Here is a 21929-nt window from a genome sequence, read left to right on the forward strand (position 1 = left end):
CGAGATCCGAAACACCTGCCACTCAACAACGAGAAGCAGAGGCAAGAGAACGCGTACCACAAACGTATCATGCATTGCTGCAACATTATCGACTCGAACGCAGGTCACACCCTCCGCCACATCCAAAACTCACAAAGGACGAAGGCACTGACTGCAGGCGTCTTCAAAGCAACACCTTTACCCACGGTGTACTATTGCACCATATGAGGCCAACGTTGCAAAGCTACATCTGTCCTCACTGCAATGTCGCAGAAATTCTGGCACACCTCCTACTGCAGTGCAAAGTAAGCGTCCCAAGGCTATAAGCAGCAGCACCAGATGCGGACCAAGACCTCCTCAGTAAAGCGTGGGAGGCTGTGGTCTTCCAGGCAGACCTGGTCGAACAGCGTCAACTCGTCGCTCGAACCCGGCGGGCTGTCCAGGCCAGAAGGTTCCTGGAATAAGGGACCCTCCCACCTTCACTCACAAGCTTCTTTCAATAAATGTTTTCTCTCTCTCTCTCTCTCGCACAGGTAGTTGAAACATCAATGATCTTAACTAATCAACAGCCACACTGCAAGATAGTATGCATTACAAGTCCACATTTCTAAATGTAGCAGGGAGAAAACAACTCCAGCTTTCAAGCACAAGTATACTGAAAAAGTAAATACAATAACAAATGTGTAATAAATGTGACCTTTATTGATCCAGTATTTAGACAGATTCACATCATGTGCCACCAAGTGATGTCAGGAGTGCCTGCTTGCAAAAAAGTGCTCAAGTTCTATCGATATGTCTGCAAAAAAAGATTGTGCTCCGGGCTTAGCAGTTGTTTAGTGGACTGTAACAGCACCAACAAAGATGTAAAAACAACAAAAAATGGACAATGCATGCCTAAAGCTTATTTTCTTAGAATCAGGCCTTTTCGATCTGTAAGCACACACCTCATAACTCTGTTCCTTTAGCATACATGTTCACTGCATACTCAGCACAACAGTCATTACTTGCGACGAAAAATTCTAGCTGTAGTAACTGTGTAACTCAAATTTAACAAAATATGTAACAAGCCTGGAATGTTTTAGGCCCATCACCTAAATACATATTACCTGTGATGTGGGATCATGGCTGAGAATTACAACTAGTGCCTCCCCTGTCGAAACGACGTGAGATTTAACAATTGTGAAGTACTCAAGGTAACATTGCAGAGCGAGAAATATTCAGAACTGCGTGCATCCGTGATTGTTTATTTAACAAATTTAGCAGAACTAAATTGCTCTCATTGCGCGAGCTATCTATCGGCATTGTGCGAATTTCCTTCCCGATTCCAAATCATGCATTCACTTCACGTCAAGGTCAACACTACCTGGCAAGCGCCGCATCTGACGGCAGAGTGGTACCCTTAATTGTCATGAAGCCACGCTTTAAATTCGAGCACCACAACACAATGAGAGCGACGTTGATTTAGCGATCTCGATGTTCAGATATATGCATATGCTTCTTAGCTTTCAAGAGTCTTTCCACATGTGTTGAAAGCTTTTGATATGTATGAGTGACTTGTTTTGTTAGGACCCGACCGTATACATTGGTTGTACCAATGTATACGGTTCGGTCCGGCTTTTTATATGTATGAGTGACTTGCTTTGTTCGAACCCGACTGTATACATTGGTACAAGGTCATTTGGACACTCCCAATAAACAATGAAAACCTTACTTGATTGGCTTTGTTTTTGGCAGTCCAGGCCAGTTAAGTCACCTGGCGACAATTACACACGCGAATCAGAATTTGGCAACGAGTAAAAAAAACTTAGCTACTAGGGGAAGTGAGCAGCGTGAACCAGCAGCCTCCCACCAGCAACAAAAAAAAATGCATCTGTTTATTGATAATGATAGTACTACCAGAGCCATTTGTCCTCGCAGTATTGCAGTTTAGTACGCCGCCACTACCTATTTGCATGTTATTTTGATACAACAGCCTAAAGGTACAGTTTCCGTTCTTTAATCTGATAGGTGTTCTGTGACTGCCCCCTTCTAGTACACTGTATATAGTAGCTTCTCACGAGGTCCCCTTTGTGTTCGGTAAAACCCCATGATCTTGGGAAACACGGAGGAAAGAAAGATAGGAGAGGGCATGCCCAGCTGGCGTTAACCACCCTACTGGCATGCTACGTGACAAGTGTGGAAGAAATGACATTACGGCGGCCATATTTACTGAGCACAATGGTGGCGTTGCTATGGTTACGTGTTGCGCAGTATAACTGGTCTAGCAGCGAGCGGCCGCGGCTGGCGGCGGCATGTGTGCCTCCACAGGTCTCGTGCTGAGCCGTGGCGGACAATATCCGTGCTCTACGCCGCGTTATTGGTTACACAGTGTTCTCCTGACAGTTACTGTACTTTTAGAAACGTTCACAAAACCTTTCTTTCACCACGGGGGCTGAACAGTGCGTAGAACGAACGCATATCCGTGTGTCGTGCGGCGGATGACGCGGATGAAGCACTTGAAGTGTTCAGCGAAATTACGTTGGGGACCATGATGAAGCGGAAGAACGACGAATGTCTTGCAGGCCAGTGATGGTTGGGCAGCGCTCCTCTTTGTGGCAACGTACGAAACTGTTGTGCCCAGCAAGACGCAAACGAGGACCATATGCACATACGTAGTTTTGTGTTCGGTATGTGTACAGTAACAACTTGCATGTGCGTAACAAAACACCTTTTTTGTCGCGCTTGTTATACTCGCCCCAGCATTGTAATCTCAACGTTAGAACAACCGCGTTCAAGTGTCACTTGCACCGTGCTAAAAGTCACCACGGTTGCAGAATGCTGACGCCGATGAGTTTCACACAGAACACGGGCACAGTGGCATTGCGCCACGTCCGCCGCGTGGTTGAATGCAATCGTAGAAGGGGCACGACCGATCATTGTCTGTATAATTGCTGAATTAATGACGTGAAAACACTCGCCGTTGTCAGTGCATCCAGCGCGCGTTCTCTTGTACTTGCTTCGTTGTCGGTGAGCTGTTACTCGCTGTTAATACTCGGACGAAATGATTTCGCGAAAGTGTTGCGCTGGCCCAGAGGGGCCCCGTTACATTGGTTTCGGAACGTCACGACAGACGCGCTGCGCAGCCCACGTGCTTTCCGAGCCAGACAGACAGTCGCGCCTTCTGCTTTACAATCGGATGTAAACAAGAGATGAGTTTGCCCAGTCAATATGGCCGACTTCCGGCTTTACCACGGCTTCGCAACGAGTGACGTCAGGGCCTCTCCTAAGTTTTTTTTTTCCTTCCTCCGAGGTACTCACCGATGCGCACTCGACCTCCTCTCTCCCTCCTTGCCTCCTCGCGTCCTTCCGGTCACCGACACTTTTACACTTTTTCTACGGACTTTTTCTGCATGATGATTGGTGTCCTTCGCGATTGCCCTTAGAGACGCGTGAATATTGCGCATTACTGTGTTTTTCTTTTTCGCTCGCGCCATTTTTCGCCAATGCTCCGCGTAACAAATGTAGCGCGCGCTTTGTTTTCTGTGCTTTGTGCGGATGCTATGCCGCGCTGTTGCGCCTATGACTGCAAAAACCACAGTGAAAATGGTGCGCACTTTTTATGATACCCTAAGGTAAACGTGATGGCTTGCGCAAACAGCATTGGCTGCACAGCATCGGCCAAAAAAAAAAAAAAAAAACTTCGTTCCAAGAAAGAACAGTGTTCTTTGCGAGGTACGGCGCCTTTCTTATTGCTCCTATCAGAACATCGCCGAATGCTGTATTTGAAATCTTATTTAGGCCTGCTCATCAACATACGTGTTATTTAGGGGTGAAGCTTCTTAAGCCGTGCGTTCCTTCAAACTAGAGTTGTCATCAACATGCTGAATTCCTTTGAGAGAAACAAGAAGAAAGTTCAATCATTTAAAATTTTTTTGTACAAAATTATGTCAGGGAAAGTTGACTTATATGTACCTTGTTGTGTTCAGCCAGCCACTGCTAGGAGTAACCACCGTAAACATGATTGATCCTTGGCACCCATATTTGCAGGAACTATGCTTACAAATGCAGTTATTTTTTCAGAACAATTGATGACCGGAATTGGCCGCTTCATGAGGTTTTTTCGATGGACAATTTTGATATATCGCTAGAAAGTTATGTACTTGGTGATTATAGAGTGTTCAAATGTGTTATAAATTTTGTTTATGTTTCCCAGACATGTGACCTCCGTTAGCGTACAGATACATGTTTGTTTGTTTGTTTGTTTTTTTGCTGTCACGAATCACTTGATGTTTCTTGTGCCCCTCCTGCCGGGACCTAAATTCTGGTCTGTAGTATGTATAAATAAATAAACAAATAAATAAATAAGTAAATAAATAAACAAACAAACAAACAAACAAATAAATAAATAAATAAATAAATAAATAAATAAATAAATAAATAAATAAATAAATAAATAAATAAATAAATAAATAAATAAAAATATTCTGCTCGTACTCCATCACCTCGCACGCACCTCGGCAATCATCGAAAATGCACAACTGTAGTCTGCTTTCTCTGCGAACTTTTTCATCTAACCTAACCTGGAAACGTCAGATTGAACACGTGTCCTTTTCTGCTTCCCGCATGCTCAACTTTCTAAAACGCAACTTCAGTGATGCTCCTCCAAAAGTTAAAGAACTTTTATATTTCACCAACGTAAGATCCATTACGGAGTACGCCTGCGCCGTGTGGGACCCACAATTTGAAAATTTATGTACACTGCTAGAACGCGTCCAGAACCGCGCCGCCCGATTTGTAACTAAAATTATAGTTTTCGCACTAGCATTACATTACTTAAATCAGAGTTGGGCTGGGAAACACTAAGTAAACGTCGGTTGCATCACAAACTAGAACTACTATATCGTATTTATTTCAATAAGACTGGTCTTGATCCTAAAATTTTCTTACTAACCCCGCACTTTGTATCTAAGCGACGCGACCATGAATGGAAAATTCGTGAAATTGATTGCCGTACTGATGTGTACAAGGGTTCTTTCTTTCCCCATTTCATTGGGGCCTGGAATAAACTACCAGGTAGTATTGTTAATTGTACATCTGATGCTCTGTTTCACACGTTTTTGTCGCACATGTAAATTTTTCATTGTGGCACTGCTTGTACATGTGACGCGCTATTGTGCAGATTTGTACCACTTATTCTCATGTCAGTTCTCTTTTTCCTTTTTTTCCCATATGATGAATCGTATTCATGTATTTGCATATACCCCCCTGCTGTAAGGCCTTGTTGGCGCTGCAGGTAAAATTAATAAATAAAATAAACTATTACGTGGGATCACACAGCTTCTCGGTCGCGCTTTTTGTGACTCTTAGGATTCGTTTACGAGGATGTTTGATGCAGAAAACCAATGAATGGATGAATATAGATGAAACTAATTGGCTCTCGTATCCAGAAGTGTATTTATTTTGTTTTTTTTGTTTTTATGGGGGGTGAGAATTAACACACAAAAACTGTAAAAGAGATGTGGTCCATCGAAACAAGGAAAAAAATACAGAGGCGCAACGCAAAAAAAAAAAAAGCCATAGCATCAGTTATATTGAAAGAGCCATTTCTTAGGAGACCGTTGCCACAATCGTTTCGGTCACGCCTGCATTAGCATGTCTTCCCTTCAGCAATAAGAAACCATATTATCTTTTATACCAGTGTCACATGGTACTTCTGACCGGGATCAGTCAATCCGGATAGGATTTTCTGGTCGCCATCGACGCTCAGATTATTATGACCTTCCTGGTGGAGAGTTTCTTCTTTCACAGGTAACCAAATTGCTAGTTTCTTTGAAAACAATGCCAAAACACAGTTCTAAATATTCATTTTCTTTTGTTGCTTTTATTGTGGTAGAGGAGGCACTGTTGGTGACACTTAATCGTAATGACATTGTTCAATGGCTTTTTTCATTTTGGAGGCCATTGCTCAAGGCTATTTTCACGCCGAAAAGATGAACACATGGGTAAACGATCCACCATCCACGAAGTCATTGCAATACGTGACGCTGTAAGTACCTGTGTCGTATACTGGTGCACAAGCACGGAAAGAAATTCGAATACAGACGGACCTGCCACAAGCGGAACTACATCAGATGAAAACGTACAGCCTGTTATCATGCGGCAGAAAAACATACGCGTCGTAGAACTCCCCATAAAAGTTTTTATTCAAATAGCATGCCCCACCTATACGACCTTTAAAAGAAGCTAATCCTTTAATAAACGGTTGCCTTAGTGTTCATACTTTTATTATCACTATTTAAGAAATTTCAGCACTACCGTGGCACGCAAGCTGCCGTAAATAACCCGCCTCCATATAATTCTGAGGCGCGCCCGCGGGAGCGTCGGTGAAACATGGCGCCGCTTGCCGCGCGTACGTCAACTGAGTGAGAGAATCAAGGAAGAAACGCGCGCGGAGAGGAGAGTGTCGTTACTTTCCTCAGATCAAGGGGTTTAGTGTTCAGTCGGTTATTTCGCCCTCTACGGCCATCGCTGGAACTTGAGAGTTTCCTGGGCCTGGTGAAAGCATGTGAAGGGCCTTGGTATCGCCATGTGATGGTGGCGTGTGGTCGGCGATGGGCTGAGTCTTTGGAATGCGCGAGAGACTTGTGCGGGCTCTACTGCTGACGTGTGGTTGCCTCCTCGTGGATGTGCTCGCGAACTTGGGTGGGTAGTGGCCAATACTGCCGCGGTAACCCACACTGACGATCGCGTTCTTCTTTCAGTGTCATCGGATGGCTTGAAAGAGGACATCTTCTTCGAAATACTTGAACCCGAGAGCCTGAGGTACACGTTTCGTCTGAGGCCCGCGCACGAGTTCGGTTCGTCATTTGTAAGTGGCCCAGTTTCGGTTCATCACCTAGGACGCAAGCCTGGAGGGAATCGAGCAGTACAGAGGAATGAAGAAAGAAAAAAGTAGTGATGCGGCCATTTGTCGTACAGTAAACATGCTCTTATAAAAGGGCAGCTGTGGATATCGTCACACTGAGCGTGCCACGTACTACGTGGGTTTAAATGATCGTGCTGTCCCACATAGCCGGGACGAGGCTGACAGGGCTAAGCTTCTCTGCTTAAAAGAGCTTGCTTTCACTCGTATCCACACTCGTTATCACGCACTCGGAGGGAACTTGCTTTGCCGCAATTCAATGAGGGGTAAAGTAAGCGTTGGCTTTCGCCTGAAAGAGGTGTGGCTAGTCGAGTTTGTGAAGCAAATAATTCATCATGGTTTGCAACACCCATTTCGCTCATGAGTTCTTTTTTTATACAACAGGTCATTTCTGCGGTGCAAACAGTAACGGAAGAGCTGCAGAATGGGTTCCACCGTTTTGATTTGTCTCGAGATTGCCTGAAAATACATCTATCAAGCACGTGCTGTTTACTTATAATAGAACTGGATCGTTTGCCTTGCTAATGGGGTAGTTTAACATTCTTGCCCATTATCGTAAACATCAAACCATTTAGTTTTTTTCTTAGTGCTGCTTTTGGTCTAGGGAGCATAATGAAATCATATTGCGGCTATCGGACAAGTCATTTTTGTTGTTCAAAGTGCAAAAGATGTTTTTATGCATCACTTAGTGCTTTGAATTGCACTAACAGCAGAACGCAGTGCAAGAAAAAAAAATCTTAGCAAAGCACATCTCCTGGTACTTAGGAGCCTTGTGCATAGTAACTTCATGCTTTTTGATTGACAGCTTGCTAAGGGTGCCGTGTACATGCAGACCGCGGTGCAATTTTTTCTTTAAGCTTGCTCTACCAAGCGCTGCCTGCCTGTTTATCTTTCCAAATAGTTCTCTGGAGACATTTTAAAAGAAGGATTGCGCGCAAAGCTCGGATCACCCGAGGAAATGTGCCGCAGTTTTATTCACATTTGAGGTGAGTGAACATACGAGAGGGCAAAAGCAAGAAAGGAAGCGCCCTACCTGCATGCACCAAACTTCAATAGGTGGTTAAAAATACCCGTGTTTGAGCACATTCATGAATAGCTGTCGAGGGACTACCACTGTTATTGGTATGGAAAGTTTCAATGGTTTGACATTGCTCCTGTTTAAGTTATTTGTTTCTTTCAGTTCCTCGTGGCATTTTTTCATTCTCCCCCTAAGCTCTGAAATGATGTATGAGAGTGCGTGTATCATTTTGTAATGTGGGTTCATGGTGAGCTAGACGAACAATTATACGTCAGCTAGTTAGGGTGATGTACGGCTGCTTCCCACATGTCGGCTAACTTTAAGAACACCCATCATGGGGCATTCGACAGATGAAAGCGATAGTAATGCACAAGCTGTTGCTGTTTATAAAACTGAATGTGCATATTTGCATGCACTGTGCTGAACACTGGTTTTGATCACCCATTTCCTTTTTTTTACAACTGTGCATACCTTTTTCTGGATTTTGCCTGCTCTGTGTCCTATATATTCACTCTTCTACGATGTGATTAGAACCATGGAGTTTCCTATAAACTTACAATTGTGCTTGCCTGAGCTCACTCGTTGCACATAGTGAGAGGTTCCAGCGAAGTAGTTATCGAGGACAAAGACAGAAAGGGAGACGACACACCGATTGTTTATTTAAACTTGCCGTGCATTTTTATAACATTTTATAGCGAATGCAATGCTCACTCACTGATTCCCAGATTGGTTGTTTGTGTGCACGAATGATAGTTCACTTTCGTCAATGATCATGGCTTCTTAAATTTCATGTGTTAGCTTGTCCTTGCTTCTTCCTAAAATCTGAATGTCGTGCAGCTTTACTGTGCACTTACACTGGTGAGTGTAAAAGGCGAGATTTCCAGCAGCGGTTCTTTTTAATAACGTTCCATGCTCTATATCATTGAGCCATCTGCCCATTTGTTTAATGCATCAAAAAAAGCTAAAAACATGTGTCAGAAAAAGCTAAGAACATGTTGCAAAACACTGGGGCGACACACAAGCCAAAGCAGATCCCTTTTCATTGAACATGTTTTTAGCTTCTTTTGACACAGAGTTAGCTCAAGAACTTGACGATGCAAAGATGCTGAAGGTCTTTCGGTATGTCAATGATTTTTAGTGATTGCAAACACTAACCCATTGGTGACTCTTTTGATGAAATTTTGGCACTTTTCAGACATCATCTGAACAGCCTTTCGTTCATGCACGAGGTTCTCATCGGCAATAAATTGCAGCTTTTAAACTTGAGCATCACTTTCTCAAAGCGACAAGTGTGCTGGGCTTTTTGCCACACGCAAAGAGCTTTTTACCTTTTGATGTGGCCCATTCTAAACTTCTTAAAAGGGCCATTGCGACTTTGTATTTCAAGGGAGTGCTGGTGAATTGTTGTACTCACTGAAAGTAGGATGGTTGCAGGAATCAGGTTAGGCGGCTGCATTCAGCTGACTGTCCTCGGTCGTATCGGTTTCTGAAATCCTCCTTCAAAAAGTTGAAAGGCACTAGGAAAAGCATGCAGCCCATGGTCAAATATACCTATGGTTTTACTTTATATTCGTAAGATAGCGCACAAATTTAAGAATGTGGCTAACAGGTACAATTTGCCTGCAGTTTTTTCTGCGCCATATGAGTTGGCTGGCCTATGCCCACGTATTTTTAAACCGTGGAGGGCCTCAACTTGTGGGGAGAAACACACTTCGACAAATGTGGATTGTTCGATGGGTGTGGTGTATAAAATCCCACTTAGTTGTTTAGTTGTCGTCGGGTTTACATTTTCCACACTGGTCGGTGTTTAAATATTCGAGTTAAGGAACACGAGCTGTCACTTCGAAATAATTCAGCAGCACTTTTGCCTGCCCGTTGCCGTTCCTGCTCTTGTGAGGCAAGGTTTTCAAGCGTTTTTGTTCTTGCCAAAAGCTCAGATGCTCTGGCCCGGGAAATAATGGAAATGTTTTGGATAAAGAAGAAAGCTGTCTTCTGTGTAAGGGACACATCAGTTGTTTTGCTCACATCTGAGTTTCAGTTTTGCTCTTTGTTACTCGAATAGATATGTCTGTTTAGGTATGTATTGTGATTGCGTGAGACAGTGCTGTTTGCGCATGTGTGGTGCAGCTTTTTTCCGGGTTCATTCCATAGTCCAACTTGAATGACGACATCTGAGTCATCTCCTGCACTGTTATGGTGTATGGGAAGGTCAAATATAGAAGAACCGTGTCCCACGTCTTGTGTTCGATGTCGACAAACATGGCCAGCATGTCGGCAATGGTCTTGTTTAGCCATTTAGTCAGATCATTGGTCGGCGGGTGGTGTGTTATCGCTTGGCGATGGCTTGTCTGGCTGTATGCCAAAATCACTGAGTCAAGTCAGCGGTAAATGCTGTACCTCTGTTGGTGATGAGGACCTCCAGTGCGCCGTAATGGAGAGTGATGTTTTCAACAAAGAATTTGGCTACCTCGGATGCACTGCCTTTGGGCAGGGCCGTTGTCTCGGCATATCGTGTGAGGTAGGCAGTGGCGACGATGATCCATTTGTTTCCAGAACTCTAGGTTGAAAACAGCCCCGGTAGGTCCATGCCGATTTGCTGGATGGGTCGGCGAGGGAGCTTGAAGGGCTCTAGAAGTCCAGCTGGCCTAGTCGACGGTGTCTTCTGTCGCTGACAATCTCGGCAGGTCCTGACCTAACAAGTGATGGTGGCAAGTCGTGGCCAGTAGTACTTTTCTTGTATTCCTATGAGCGTACGGGAAACATGGAGGGGTCCAGCCGTAGGGTAGTCATTTAAGGCATGGAAGTCCTCAGGTCTCACTGCTGGGAGAACCAAGGAAAGGCGTTTGTCTCAAAGAGGCGCAAAGTTCTTCTATAGAAGAACTTTGTCTCGCAGGAAGAACGACGCCAGTCCTTACTTGAATACCTTCGAAACAGTGGCACCGTTAACCTCGAGGTATTCTACAAGGCTCTTGAGTTCCGGGTCAGCTCGTTGTCGCTCGGCGAAGTCATCGGCACTTATGGTTCTTAAGAAGCAGTCGTCATCCGGGTCGTCCTGCAGCAGTGGTTTGTTGAGGGCACGTCACAGTCTTTCGGTGTCGGAGTGTATTTTCCAGACTTGTAAACGAAGGTAACGTCAAATTCTTGAAGTCTCGGGCTCTACTTTGCAACGCGACCTCAAGGGTTTTTAAGTTGGCTAGCCAATACGAGACGTGGTGGTTGCTCACAACATTGAAATGCCTGCCATAAAGGTAGGGGCGATACTTAGACATAGCCCAGATGATTGCAAGGCATTTTTTTTCTGTTGTAAAATAGTTGTCCTCTGCTTTCGATAGCAACCGGCTAACATAACTGACTACTCTTTTCAGTCTGTCAGTCCTCTGCACAAAAACGACTGCGAGCCCATCGCTGCTTGCGTCAGTGTAGATCGTTGAAGTGCGCAAGTATAGAAAGAATCTCTTGACGTTTTAGTTCTTGAAATGCTTCCTCTCATGGCGTTTTCCACTTGAACTCGACGTTGTTCTTTGTGAGGTTAGAAAGTGGCTCGGCGATGCGAGCAAATTTTTTGACGAACCGCCTGTAAGAGGCGCACACACCAAGAAATTGATGCACGGCTTTCTTGTCGGTGGGCAGCGGGAAGGCGGTGATGTAACCTGTTCTTCGCTGGTCGAGATGAACTCTGGACTTGCTGATGACTTGGCCCAGGAACAAAAGGTCCTCGAATGCGAAGTGGCATTTTTCTAGCTTCAGAGTGAGCTCAGAGGTCTTGATTGCTTGCAGTACAGCTTCAAGGTGCCAGAGGTGTTCGTCGAAGTTTGAGGAAAACACAATGACATCGTCCAGGTAAACAAGGCAAGTCTGCCACTTCAAGCCGGCTCGTACTGTATAACGCATTGGAAAGTAGCCGGGGACAAGCAAAGACCGCAAGGCATGACCTTGAACTCTAACAGGTCGTTTGGTATTATGAATGCAGGCCTTTCTTGGTCAGTCTTTTCTTGGTCTCTCTCGTTGACATCGATTTGCCAGTAGCTTGTGAGGTCCATCGACGAAAAGTAGTTCGCATTGCGGAGTCATTCTGCGACGTCGTCTATCCATGGAAAGTGATACATGCCCTCCTTTGTGACTTTGTTTTGGTGACGATAGTTGACACACAAATGTTCGTTTCGGATCTACATTTGAGCTGGTCTTGCTTGTGCTTAGGAAGGCTTGGGTTAACGTCGGAATCGGGTTAGGAACGCTAATTCGTCAAAAGAGGTTTTGAAGTATCGGAGAGGGTGAAAGAATTGCTGAGATCAATGAATTCTTCCATGTAGGTGACCATCATACCAATGTTGTGGTGCCTGGAATTATGGCTGAAGTTTGCCGCCATTACTTTTCCTTTCCCATGACTCAGCTTGGCGATGCCTCTTGCAACGCAAACCTGACGGCTAAGGAACAAGTGCTTCTTGCTCTTGATAACGCCTTGAAAGTCTCTGTGTGTATTAGTGCAGGTGGAAATGATGACGCTTGAGCAAGGCAAAATGGTGAATTAATCTTAGAGCACATTCATTGCGTGATTCATTGGCATCGTTGGTGTCGGCAACTGGTTTTCTGAGGTTAATGTTATTTACTCAGACCTTCGGTCGACGACAGCATCGTTCACTTAAGAAAGTCCATCCGAAGTATCCCATCCCTGGAGCAAAGTTGTAGGATTACAAAGTTCACAGGATAAGTCTGGTTATTGATGGTGACTTGCTGGGCCAACTCCAGTTAGTGTTATTTGATGACTGCCAGTGGTCCGAATTTCGGGGATTTCCCAAGCTTTCCCGAGTTTCTTCATCTTTAAGACGAATGGGCCATTCATGTCGTAACAGTCAGCTACAGTGTCTACAAGAGATGTTGTGGCCATCGATTAGTACATCAGAGTCACTAGTCCGTTGTCGTTTTGTGTTGCGGTTATGTCGCGGTGTCGGGTCACGGCTACATCAGTTTGCTCCATTGGTTCCCTGTTGCATCATCAGGTCGTCTTCGGTTTTCGTCGTGGTGTCATCATATGTAGCGGAGGATCTTCGGCAGTTCGTCATACAGCAACCGCACCTGCATCGATTGCTGTCCTCAGTTTTTTTTATTTAGAGCTCGAAGATTGGGACCGAGCGAAGCCGACATACTGGTTTCGCTGTGGTGAGGCGTAGCAGCCTGGCGAATGGGATCGGCAAAAATAATTGGGGCGTCCCCATTGCTTTCTCAAGGTAGTCGGCGATGTCATGTGATGGTTGCTCACTGTGCTATGGAGGCGGTACATTGACAGCGAATCCCCGCAGGCCTATCTGGGAGCACTGGCAGCAACGGTAAGTGTGGCCTGCTTGCTCGCAGTGGTAGCAGAGGGGGTGGTTGTTGGGGGCACGTCAAGCATCGGTTTTACTTGACACACCGTGCTGTCCAGCGGGCGAACGGCATGGCGTTGGTGGCGTAGACGGAGGCGTATGGCGACGATAGTACGGTTGTGTGGTGTCTTTGCGTTGTCGTAGAGGGAGAACGGTAGAGCAGACTGCAGCAGCGTAGCTCATAGCTTCCGCCTGAGGCTGCGGTGCATCAGAAACTCCATTCGATTGCCGAACTTCTTTGTAAACAATGTCCACATAATGAATCCATTTGGGGTTGTGACAAAGGCAACAGCTTTCGTAGCTCCTCCCACATGATCTGTCGGATTGTTTCACATATATCGTCAGAGCCGAGGGTGTGAATAGCTGCGTTCTCTTGCATTGATTGGCGATTATACTGGCGAGTACGCATTTCCAGCGTCTTCTTGACTGTAGTAGCCTTTGAGACAAGCTTTTGAACTGTTTTGGAAGGGTTCCGCACCAGCCCACTTGCTTTATCTCTCGCTTGAGCGAAGGAACCTCTTCTCCTCGGCCATGTCAGGGTCGGTGTGGTGAAACTGACTCATCATCTCTTACGCAAAGATTGTGACTCTTTTGTTCGAAAGCTGTGCCCGTGTTTCCAGCAAAGTGGCTTTTGACTTTCAGACGACGCTTGCAAACATGGCAAGAAAGCTGGTCCGGAAGATGTTTTATGTTGTCATGGTGGATTCTCTGTTTTCGATCCAAGTCTGCTGCGTCCTCCAGGTAGAAATACACATGCCGCAGCTATCCTCTTAGCTCCAGTTGTAAAACTGGAGTCTTTGAGCTCTCTCAAAATGTCTGTGATATCTTTTCGCCTAAGAACCTCCGACTTGATGCATTGGAAATAAACTTGAGTTGACTTGACTGAAATGCCGAGACCCTTTCAAATGTCTCCAGCCAGGTTTTGGAATCTTGACTTAGCTAACCATAGAAGGTGGGCAGCTCGTTGAGAACTGCATCACGATTGTCAAGGTCATGTTCTTGGTCTCAAGTTCATGTCCTTGGTCTTCTTAGTCTTGTTGGAAAGAAGCCCATACTTTGGTGGCAGATATTGTAGCCTATGGCTAACTGAGTGCTTGTGGCTTGTGTCGGTGTCTTCTCCACGATGTGGGCTGGATTCACAGCTTGACGGGAGCGTCCGGTACATGAAACAGGCAGCATCTCCACCAGATGTCATGGGGTTGTGATGCTCATGAAGGTAGAGACGGCTTGTCCAAAATGAAACTGTTTATTTGGCCGAACTTGTGGCCAGTAACTGGAAAGTCAAATGACAGGGATATACGCTCGCACTGATAGCGACAAACAGAGCGTCGGCCGTTGATTAACTGACAAGCGGTGATGTCCGTCGGCATTTATACATGTGCCGCCGAATGTTCCAGTGTTATCGCTAGCAGCCACGTAGGTCCCAGAACAATCTGTCTGTAATGTTTGCGTTTTGCACGTAATTACATCAGGAGGTTCTGAGGTTATCTCGGTGATTCTTATTCCATCGGTTCAGTTTGCGCAAGACGGCACTCAAATGTTTAATGGAGCAATAAAGAAAACTTGGCAAAGGAGTGTTGCAGTACTGGTCAATACCCAGACTTAATGATTAATTTTAGATCGGGCCTATCCATGCAAGGTGCCATGCTTAAGCTCACAACTGATATTCTGGACCCCTCATACCTATGGATACCAAAGCTGTCTTGGAAATAGATCTGAGAAAAGGCATTTTATAACGTGAAACATGAAGCTATCCTAAATGCCCTGGTAGACATTAGGGCAGCCAACGAACTTTTAACTACATTATAGCTTTGCTGCAAAACTGAATGGCTATCATTTGTGTGGACTATTCGTACATGCTGCTACACATTAGCTAACCTAGGCATGCTATAAATATATGTGCTGTCCCTTTTTCTTTTTAATGCAGTAATTATTCCATTTGCGAGAAAGCTGCAGATTATTCATAATCTTGATCATACCCTATATGGAGGTTAGATTGCTTTGTTGACTTCGTATGGATTGGACACCCATATCGAGGAGACGCTACAAACATCTGCAGCTTTATTACAGGACAAGGTCACTAAGGTAGGCCTCAGCTGTTCACTAAGAATAAGAACTCCTATTGATTCTACGAAAAGGTAACCGAAACCGCTGTTGCATCCAAATCTTTGTACAGGGTAGGAAGATTCCTCAGGTCCCTACCATATGCATCTTGGGCCTCTGCCTACAACAAGATGGAAAGCATACTGAAACTCATCGTCATCGTCAGACTGACTATGCCCACTGCGAAGCAAAGGCCTCTCCCATGATCCGCAAATCAACCAGGTCTTGTGCTTTCTGTTGCCACGTTTTACCTGCGAACTCTTCAATCTCATCGGCCCACCCAACTTTCAGTCTTCCCTTCGTGCATTTGCCTTTTTTGGGAATCCAGCCAGTTACCCTTAATAACCAATGGTTATCCTGCCTATGTGCCACGTGCCTGGCTCGTGTCCATTTCTTCGTTTTGATTTCAACTATGATATCCTTAAACCCAGTTTGTTTGCTGACCCACTCTGCTCTCTTCTTGTTTCTTAAGGTTACACCTATCATTTTTCTTTCCATCGCTCGCTGTGTTGTCCTCAATTTATGCTCAACCCTCTTTGTAAGCCTCCAGGTTTTGGCTCCTTAGGTAAGTACCAGCAAGAATCAGCTGTTATATTTCATTCTCTTGAGGTTTAGGGGTAGATTACCATTCATAATTTGTGAATGCTTGTCACATATGATCCACCCCATTCTTATTCTAGTTATTTCACTCTCATGGTTCGGCTCTGTGGTTATTACCTGTCCTTTACAACTTCCAGCGTCTCTCCACCTATTGCAAAGTGCTGTTTTTTGCCAAGACTTTTGCACGTTACCTTTTTTGTGCATAGTAATTTCCAGACCTACTTTTCTGCTTTCCGTGTACAGTTCAGAAATCATGAGCTGCAATTCATCCTCTGAGTTACTCATCACGGCAATATCATCAGTGAATCGCAGGTTACTAAGGTACTCTCCATGAACTCTTATCCCCAACTCTTCCCAGTCTAAGGTCCTGAATACTTCCTATAAATGTGCGGTGAATAGCTTTGGAGAGATCGTGTCTCCCTGCCTTAAACCCTTCTTTATTGGGAAGGTTGCTTTCTTAATGCAGAACTGTGGTGGCTGTGGATCCACTGTAGATTTCTGCCAGTATGTTTATGTAGGGTTCGTCGATGCCCTGATTTCGTAGTGCTTACATTATTGCTGATGTCTCGATTTAGTGAAATACATTCTCGTAATCTATAAAACCTATGTATAGGGTTTGGTTGCATTCTGTGCATTTCTATATAACCTCACTGATGGTATGAATGTGGTCTATTGTTGAGTAGCTTGTACGAAATCCTACTTTGTCGTTTGGTTGATTGAGCTCTAACACCGTCTTAATTCTATTAGCTATTATTTTCGTAAATAAATATCAAACACAAAGTCCACACATGCAACCACCACACAGCTTATGTGCCGAGTGACAGGTAAATATCACGTGCTGCGAGAAGCAGATACTGTGCAAGGAGTGCATGTGTATACCCTGAACAGAGTATTGTTTAGGAGAATCTCGATTATACGAATTCAAAGGAAGCACGCAAAATATTCGCATTATCCTGGATTCGTATGAACCAAAAACAAGTTAAAATGAATATTGAAGATGAACAAGAACTTTATTGGCAATTCCTTCTTGCTGAAAAAAAAGTCCATGATGTTCTTTTGAACTTTCCTGCCTTCACCGCTTCCTAATAAATTGCCACGGTTTCCTCACTCGTGCTGCTGGTGCGCTGCGTTCAAACTTGTCATCAAAAGGAGCGAAAGCGGCAAAACTTGTCGGAAATTCACTCGCTTCTTCGCCAGAAAACGGCGCCATGAAGAAAAATTAGTACTGGACAATTCGCACTGGAGAATTGAAGCGAAAAAGGCTATAGCAGCCGGAAAATCATGTCCGGGCCCGCCCAAGACGTTCACACTCGTTCTGCCCCTCGTACATGCCACCGCCACTGCCGCTACCGCCGCTTGAGAATTCATTCCATTTTGTCCATTTACTGAGCTCTACAGAGTTCTAGTTATGCAGGCAAAACACTGAAAAAAAAAAAAAACAGTTTGCACCTTTACGAACCTTGTTTCAGAAGATACTCCAGATACTGGCGCTCTTTAGGCATCTAATAACCCTTGCGCCACAAAGCACCAAACATCATCATCATCCAGCAAAAGCGACATGAGCGGACGCAGTGGCGGCGACAAATTTAGCCAACAGTGCAAAAAAAAAAAAAAAAAACACGAGACACGTTAGGGCATGCTGACTCGCTGCTGCTGCACCTTCTATTTCCTGTGTTCTCAGCAATCATAAACTAAACCAGGTTCTCAAGCCCCGCCGTGGTGGTCTAGTGGCTAACGTACTCAGCTGCTGACCCGCAGGTCGCGGGATCGAATCCCGGCTGCGGCGGCTGCATTTCCGATGGAGGCGGAAATGTTGTAGGCCCGTGTGCTCAGATTTGGGTGCCTGTTAAAGAACCCTAGGTGGTCAAAATTTCCGGAACCCTCCACTAAGGTGTCTCTCATAATCATGTGGTGGTTTTGGGACGTTAAACCCCACATATCAATCAATCAATCAATATGCACTGAAATCGTAACTATAGTGACACAACATACTCTCTCCCTTAAAACCTTCATTGTTAGTAAGCTGTTTGTGTCTTAAATGTAAGTCACTTTGTTCGCGACTTTTGTCTCAATGTTTTTAAACAAACCACTGATAAGTCACCAACCAAGAAACAGTTAACACAACTACAAAAAATACTGAAAAAAAATGTATGAAACTCTCTTTCCTCCCTACGAATTTTGTCACTAATTATTGAAGAAGAGAAAAACAGGCTGCACAAGAAAAAAAAAAAACACTATCTGTTGCGCACAGTCGTCGTACCGTTTCGGAGGGTGTCTTCCCCTTGGTGGTTCAACAAGTGCCACTGGCCACTGTGGTGGTTTAGGGAGCTCTGGGTCTGAAGAAGCTTGGTTGGCTGCCACAGCACGAAGAGGCGATGAATTGGTGACCGTGGTCGCCAATTCATTGCGGACGCTGTGGAAGAATTGCTTCGCCTCTGCACTTCACAGTTCAGACATTCGACACCATACCATCCTCAGACGAATGGTCTTGTAGAACGCACCAGTCGAACTCTTACTAACATGCTCGCTATGTACGTCGCATCCAATCACAAAAACTGGGATGAGATATTACCATTTATTACTTACGCGTACAATACAGCGAAGCACGAGACCACAAACTTCACGCCCTTCTACCTGCTCTACGCTCGATCACCACGCAGCTCCCTTGATACAATCCTCCCATTTAAGCTCCATACCGATGAGTCCGTGGCCGAAACACTGTGCCGGGCTGAAGAAGCCCGCCAAATTGCTCGCTTGCGCACACTCGCATCACAAGATCGCTCCAAGCAACGGTACGATGAACGCCATGATGCCATTTCGTTCCGAAAAGGTGAATTCGTGTGGTTGTGGACCCCTCAACGAAAACCTGGTTTATGTCAGAAGTATTTACCGCAGTACACAGGCCCCTACGTCATTGTAGATCGCTTGACTGACTTGATGTACGTTGTGGCACGCTTGACGACACCTTCTCGTCGGCTAAATCGAACGCAGTTGGTGCACGTGGCTCGCCTCAAGAAATTTCATCCCTCCAGTGACTTATACTGGTCCAGTGGGCTTCGTCTGTGAACTGGGGATTGCTACGGTATGAGCTGGGCTGTGGTATGTGCCCGGTAGGGAGAAAAGGAAGACGACGTTGTTTGGTGCGGCCTGAAGACTCCATCTTTACCGCGACTGCCAAACTTCATCCTCACCCTGTAAATAAATCCACATATCCTTTAATTCAACCGTAACAATATGTTTATGATCATGTGCTTAGTGCACTTTGGCCAGACCAGTAAAAAGTGTGCATTGTCATCATGGAGTTCACACTTCTTATCAATAGTAGATAATTTCTATATTTTTTGTAGGGCAGATGTCATTTGCTACTACCCTTAACAACCTATCTAGCGTAATATTCGACCTGTATAATGTTTCGTAAAGAATTAGTTTTTGCCATTCTTATGGCACCTGGTGCTGACCAAGGGTCATTGTAATTGTTGCAATGAAATTCCCTTTTATAGAATTGTGTTTAATTGCAACACGGGATTTTCTTCTGCTGATTATTGTATACAAGAAAGGGTTTTATGCCGGGGTCCACCAAGACATCAGTGACGTATTTGTGTTACAGAAATGTCGTAAAAAAAAAGGATACGATCAGATGGCAAAGAAAAACTTAAAGGAAAACAAGTGTCATTACTGGGTGTCAAACCAACAACCTGTTGTCCTCAAAAACAGTTTTTGGGTGTGCTTTTTACTGTGCAATAGTCACACACTCTGGAGTCTTTACAAACGCTTTCTTCTCGCAGTGCTCTGGTCGGTAGGGTGGTGTTGCCGACCGTCTTGGAGTGGTAAGAGGCATAATGCATCATGACCATGGCCTGAGCTTCTGTAACAGGTCCGTCTTTCGTGTACATCCCATTCGACAGGTTTCCAAAAGAAGTGCGATTTGGTCAGCACCTTGACACACCACGAAGTGACAACCATAGCCCAAGGCTTGGCCTCGCTCATAGCATCTATCCATATTGCTGCGTCAATTGCGACTGACCCAAATCCTCCACTGACACTCCCTACTAATAAGACCTTCATTGAAGTGCATGTGGACGGTCTTTCTTTGATGGCATTAGTTGATACTGGAGCGTAGGTGTTCATAATAAGTGCTCGTCTCTGTTGCCAACTCAGAAAAATACTCATGCCTGCTGGAACTAAACCTGCGCGTTTGGATGGCAGAACTCTGGCAGTCACTGGATTGTGTACTGTTCATGTTAGCATTGCTGGCTGCCTTGTTCCTATTTTACAGGGCTCAAAAGTGGCCCTCACGATTTCATCTTTCACATAAACTTCCTATTGATGCACTCAGCCCTGATTGATTGTTTGGCTGGTACTCTCTGCCTAGAACTTCCTCTTCTTCCGGATGCTCGGCCCAGCCTCCCGAACAGCCTCTGTACCACAAATTTCATCTGGATACCACCTAAAGCTTTCAGATTTGTTCAATTGACAACATCCGGCCCCGTGCTTCACAGTGGTTTTATTATCACGCCTACTCCTGATGTCGGGTGGTTTTATCGTCACGCCTACTCCTGACTTCGAAGGACAGAGAAAAAGGGCTACCCATGACAGCGATAGACCCCCACTGATCGAAAGCTCTGTAAGCACGCTTGTTAGCTTCAAAGTCATCGGGATTCCCGTTCTGTCACAGGCAGAGACAGCTAGCAACGGGCCCGAGGGAACGCTAGCTAACAAATCGGGAGCTTAAATTCCACACAAAGAAGGCAGCACACTTGTGGGTAAGTGTGTCGAGTCTGCCAGTGTTGCGAGAAGTTCCGACAGAAAAAGGCACGCGGTAAAGACGACTGGCGCCAAGCGTGCTAAAGCCGCTGTTAACTGCTGTGAGGTCATCAGTCGGGACGCCAGGCTCAGGGCTAGGCGTAGGATGGCGAAAGGGCCGTGCAGGAAATGTTTGAGGCTCAGACCATCACTGAGATTGAGATTAGGCGGTAAGCATGTCAAGAAAGACCGAATTTCAGGGAAATTCGAACGCCTTGATCACCACCTGGTCTCATCTTTTTCACTGCCGCGTAGATGCAAGCAAGGGGGGAAACGTTGCGAGCGCTTGGAGCTGTAACACAGGCGGTTGTTCCCCACTGTGGCAAAACGGTCACTGGTCGAACGGGCGGCGTAAACGAGGCAGTGCAGATGCCCCTTTCTTGGAGTTCAGGCGCTGCGGGTCAAAAGTCGCTGCTACTGAGTTCGGCGAACAAGTTGGTTCGTCATCTCTTTGTTTAGATCATAACTCTCGTAGGCTATGGAGTGCGGGACTCCCCAGAGTTCGTCTGAGAGGGTGCCGTCTTGCCATTACCGAGAGTGTAATTTGTGTTTAGTTTTGAAAATAATTTTCTAGTTTTGTCACCCGCCGATAAGCAAGGAATGCCTCTCAATTTTTGTAAGTTTTACTTTCCTTGTCATTGAAGAAGCTTACATTGATATGTTTGCTTGATTAAATTTGTTTTCATAATATTTCAAAAGTTTTATTTTAACAGAGAAGGCTGAGTAAAAGCCCCCGTTTAGATTACTTTCTGCATTTGGCATTGTGTGTTAGTATGCACGTCAGTGTAGATTAACTTTGTTTTGTATAACGCACGCAAGTTTGATTTTCATTCTTATTTTCTTACTTTTCAAGCGTGTTTTCTCTTGTTTTGATTATCGTTGGCTGCGTGCAGTGAAGTGAGAGCTTGTAGGAGGACGAACTTTGTTAAGTTTGACAATATTACGTTTGCAGGTGATGCCAATGTGCGTGATTCAGGAGTGCTTGGTGTACTAAATTGTAGTTTCGGGGCCAAATTGAGCTATTTTCAGAAGCTTCGATCGTCCCCAATCTGCCTAAATCACAATCGAGAATCACTCACGAAAAAAAAATTCTGTTTGGTTTAGCAGTGTCATGCACTGACATTAAGTGAAGGTGTGTCGGCATCATGTGTTCCTCCTGAGATAC

General features: G+C 45.0%; 1 protein-coding gene across 1 annotated transcript in view; it reads left to right on the top strand.

The window, feature by feature from the left end:
- The first annotated feature begins 6340 nt into the window (after positions 1-6340).
- Positions 6341-21929, top strand: part of LOC119175618 (protease-associated domain-containing protein 1) — a 55766-nt gene continuing 40177 nt past the window's right edge. Inside the window, exons 1-2 of the mRNA XM_037426520.2 lie at positions 6341-6660; positions 6720-6826. Of these exons, the coding sequence (XP_037282417.1) occupies positions 6588-6660; positions 6720-6826 (180 nt within the window). The 5' untranslated portion in view covers positions 6341-6587. The remainder of the gene's footprint in view (positions 6661-6719; positions 6827-21929) is intronic.

The sequence above is a fragment of the Rhipicephalus microplus genome, chromosome X (genome assembly GCF_043290135.1).
Source record: "Rhipicephalus microplus isolate Deutch F79 chromosome X, USDA_Rmic, whole genome shotgun sequence".
Lineage (NCBI taxonomy): Eukaryota > Metazoa > Arthropoda > Arachnida > Ixodida > Ixodidae > Rhipicephalus > Rhipicephalus microplus.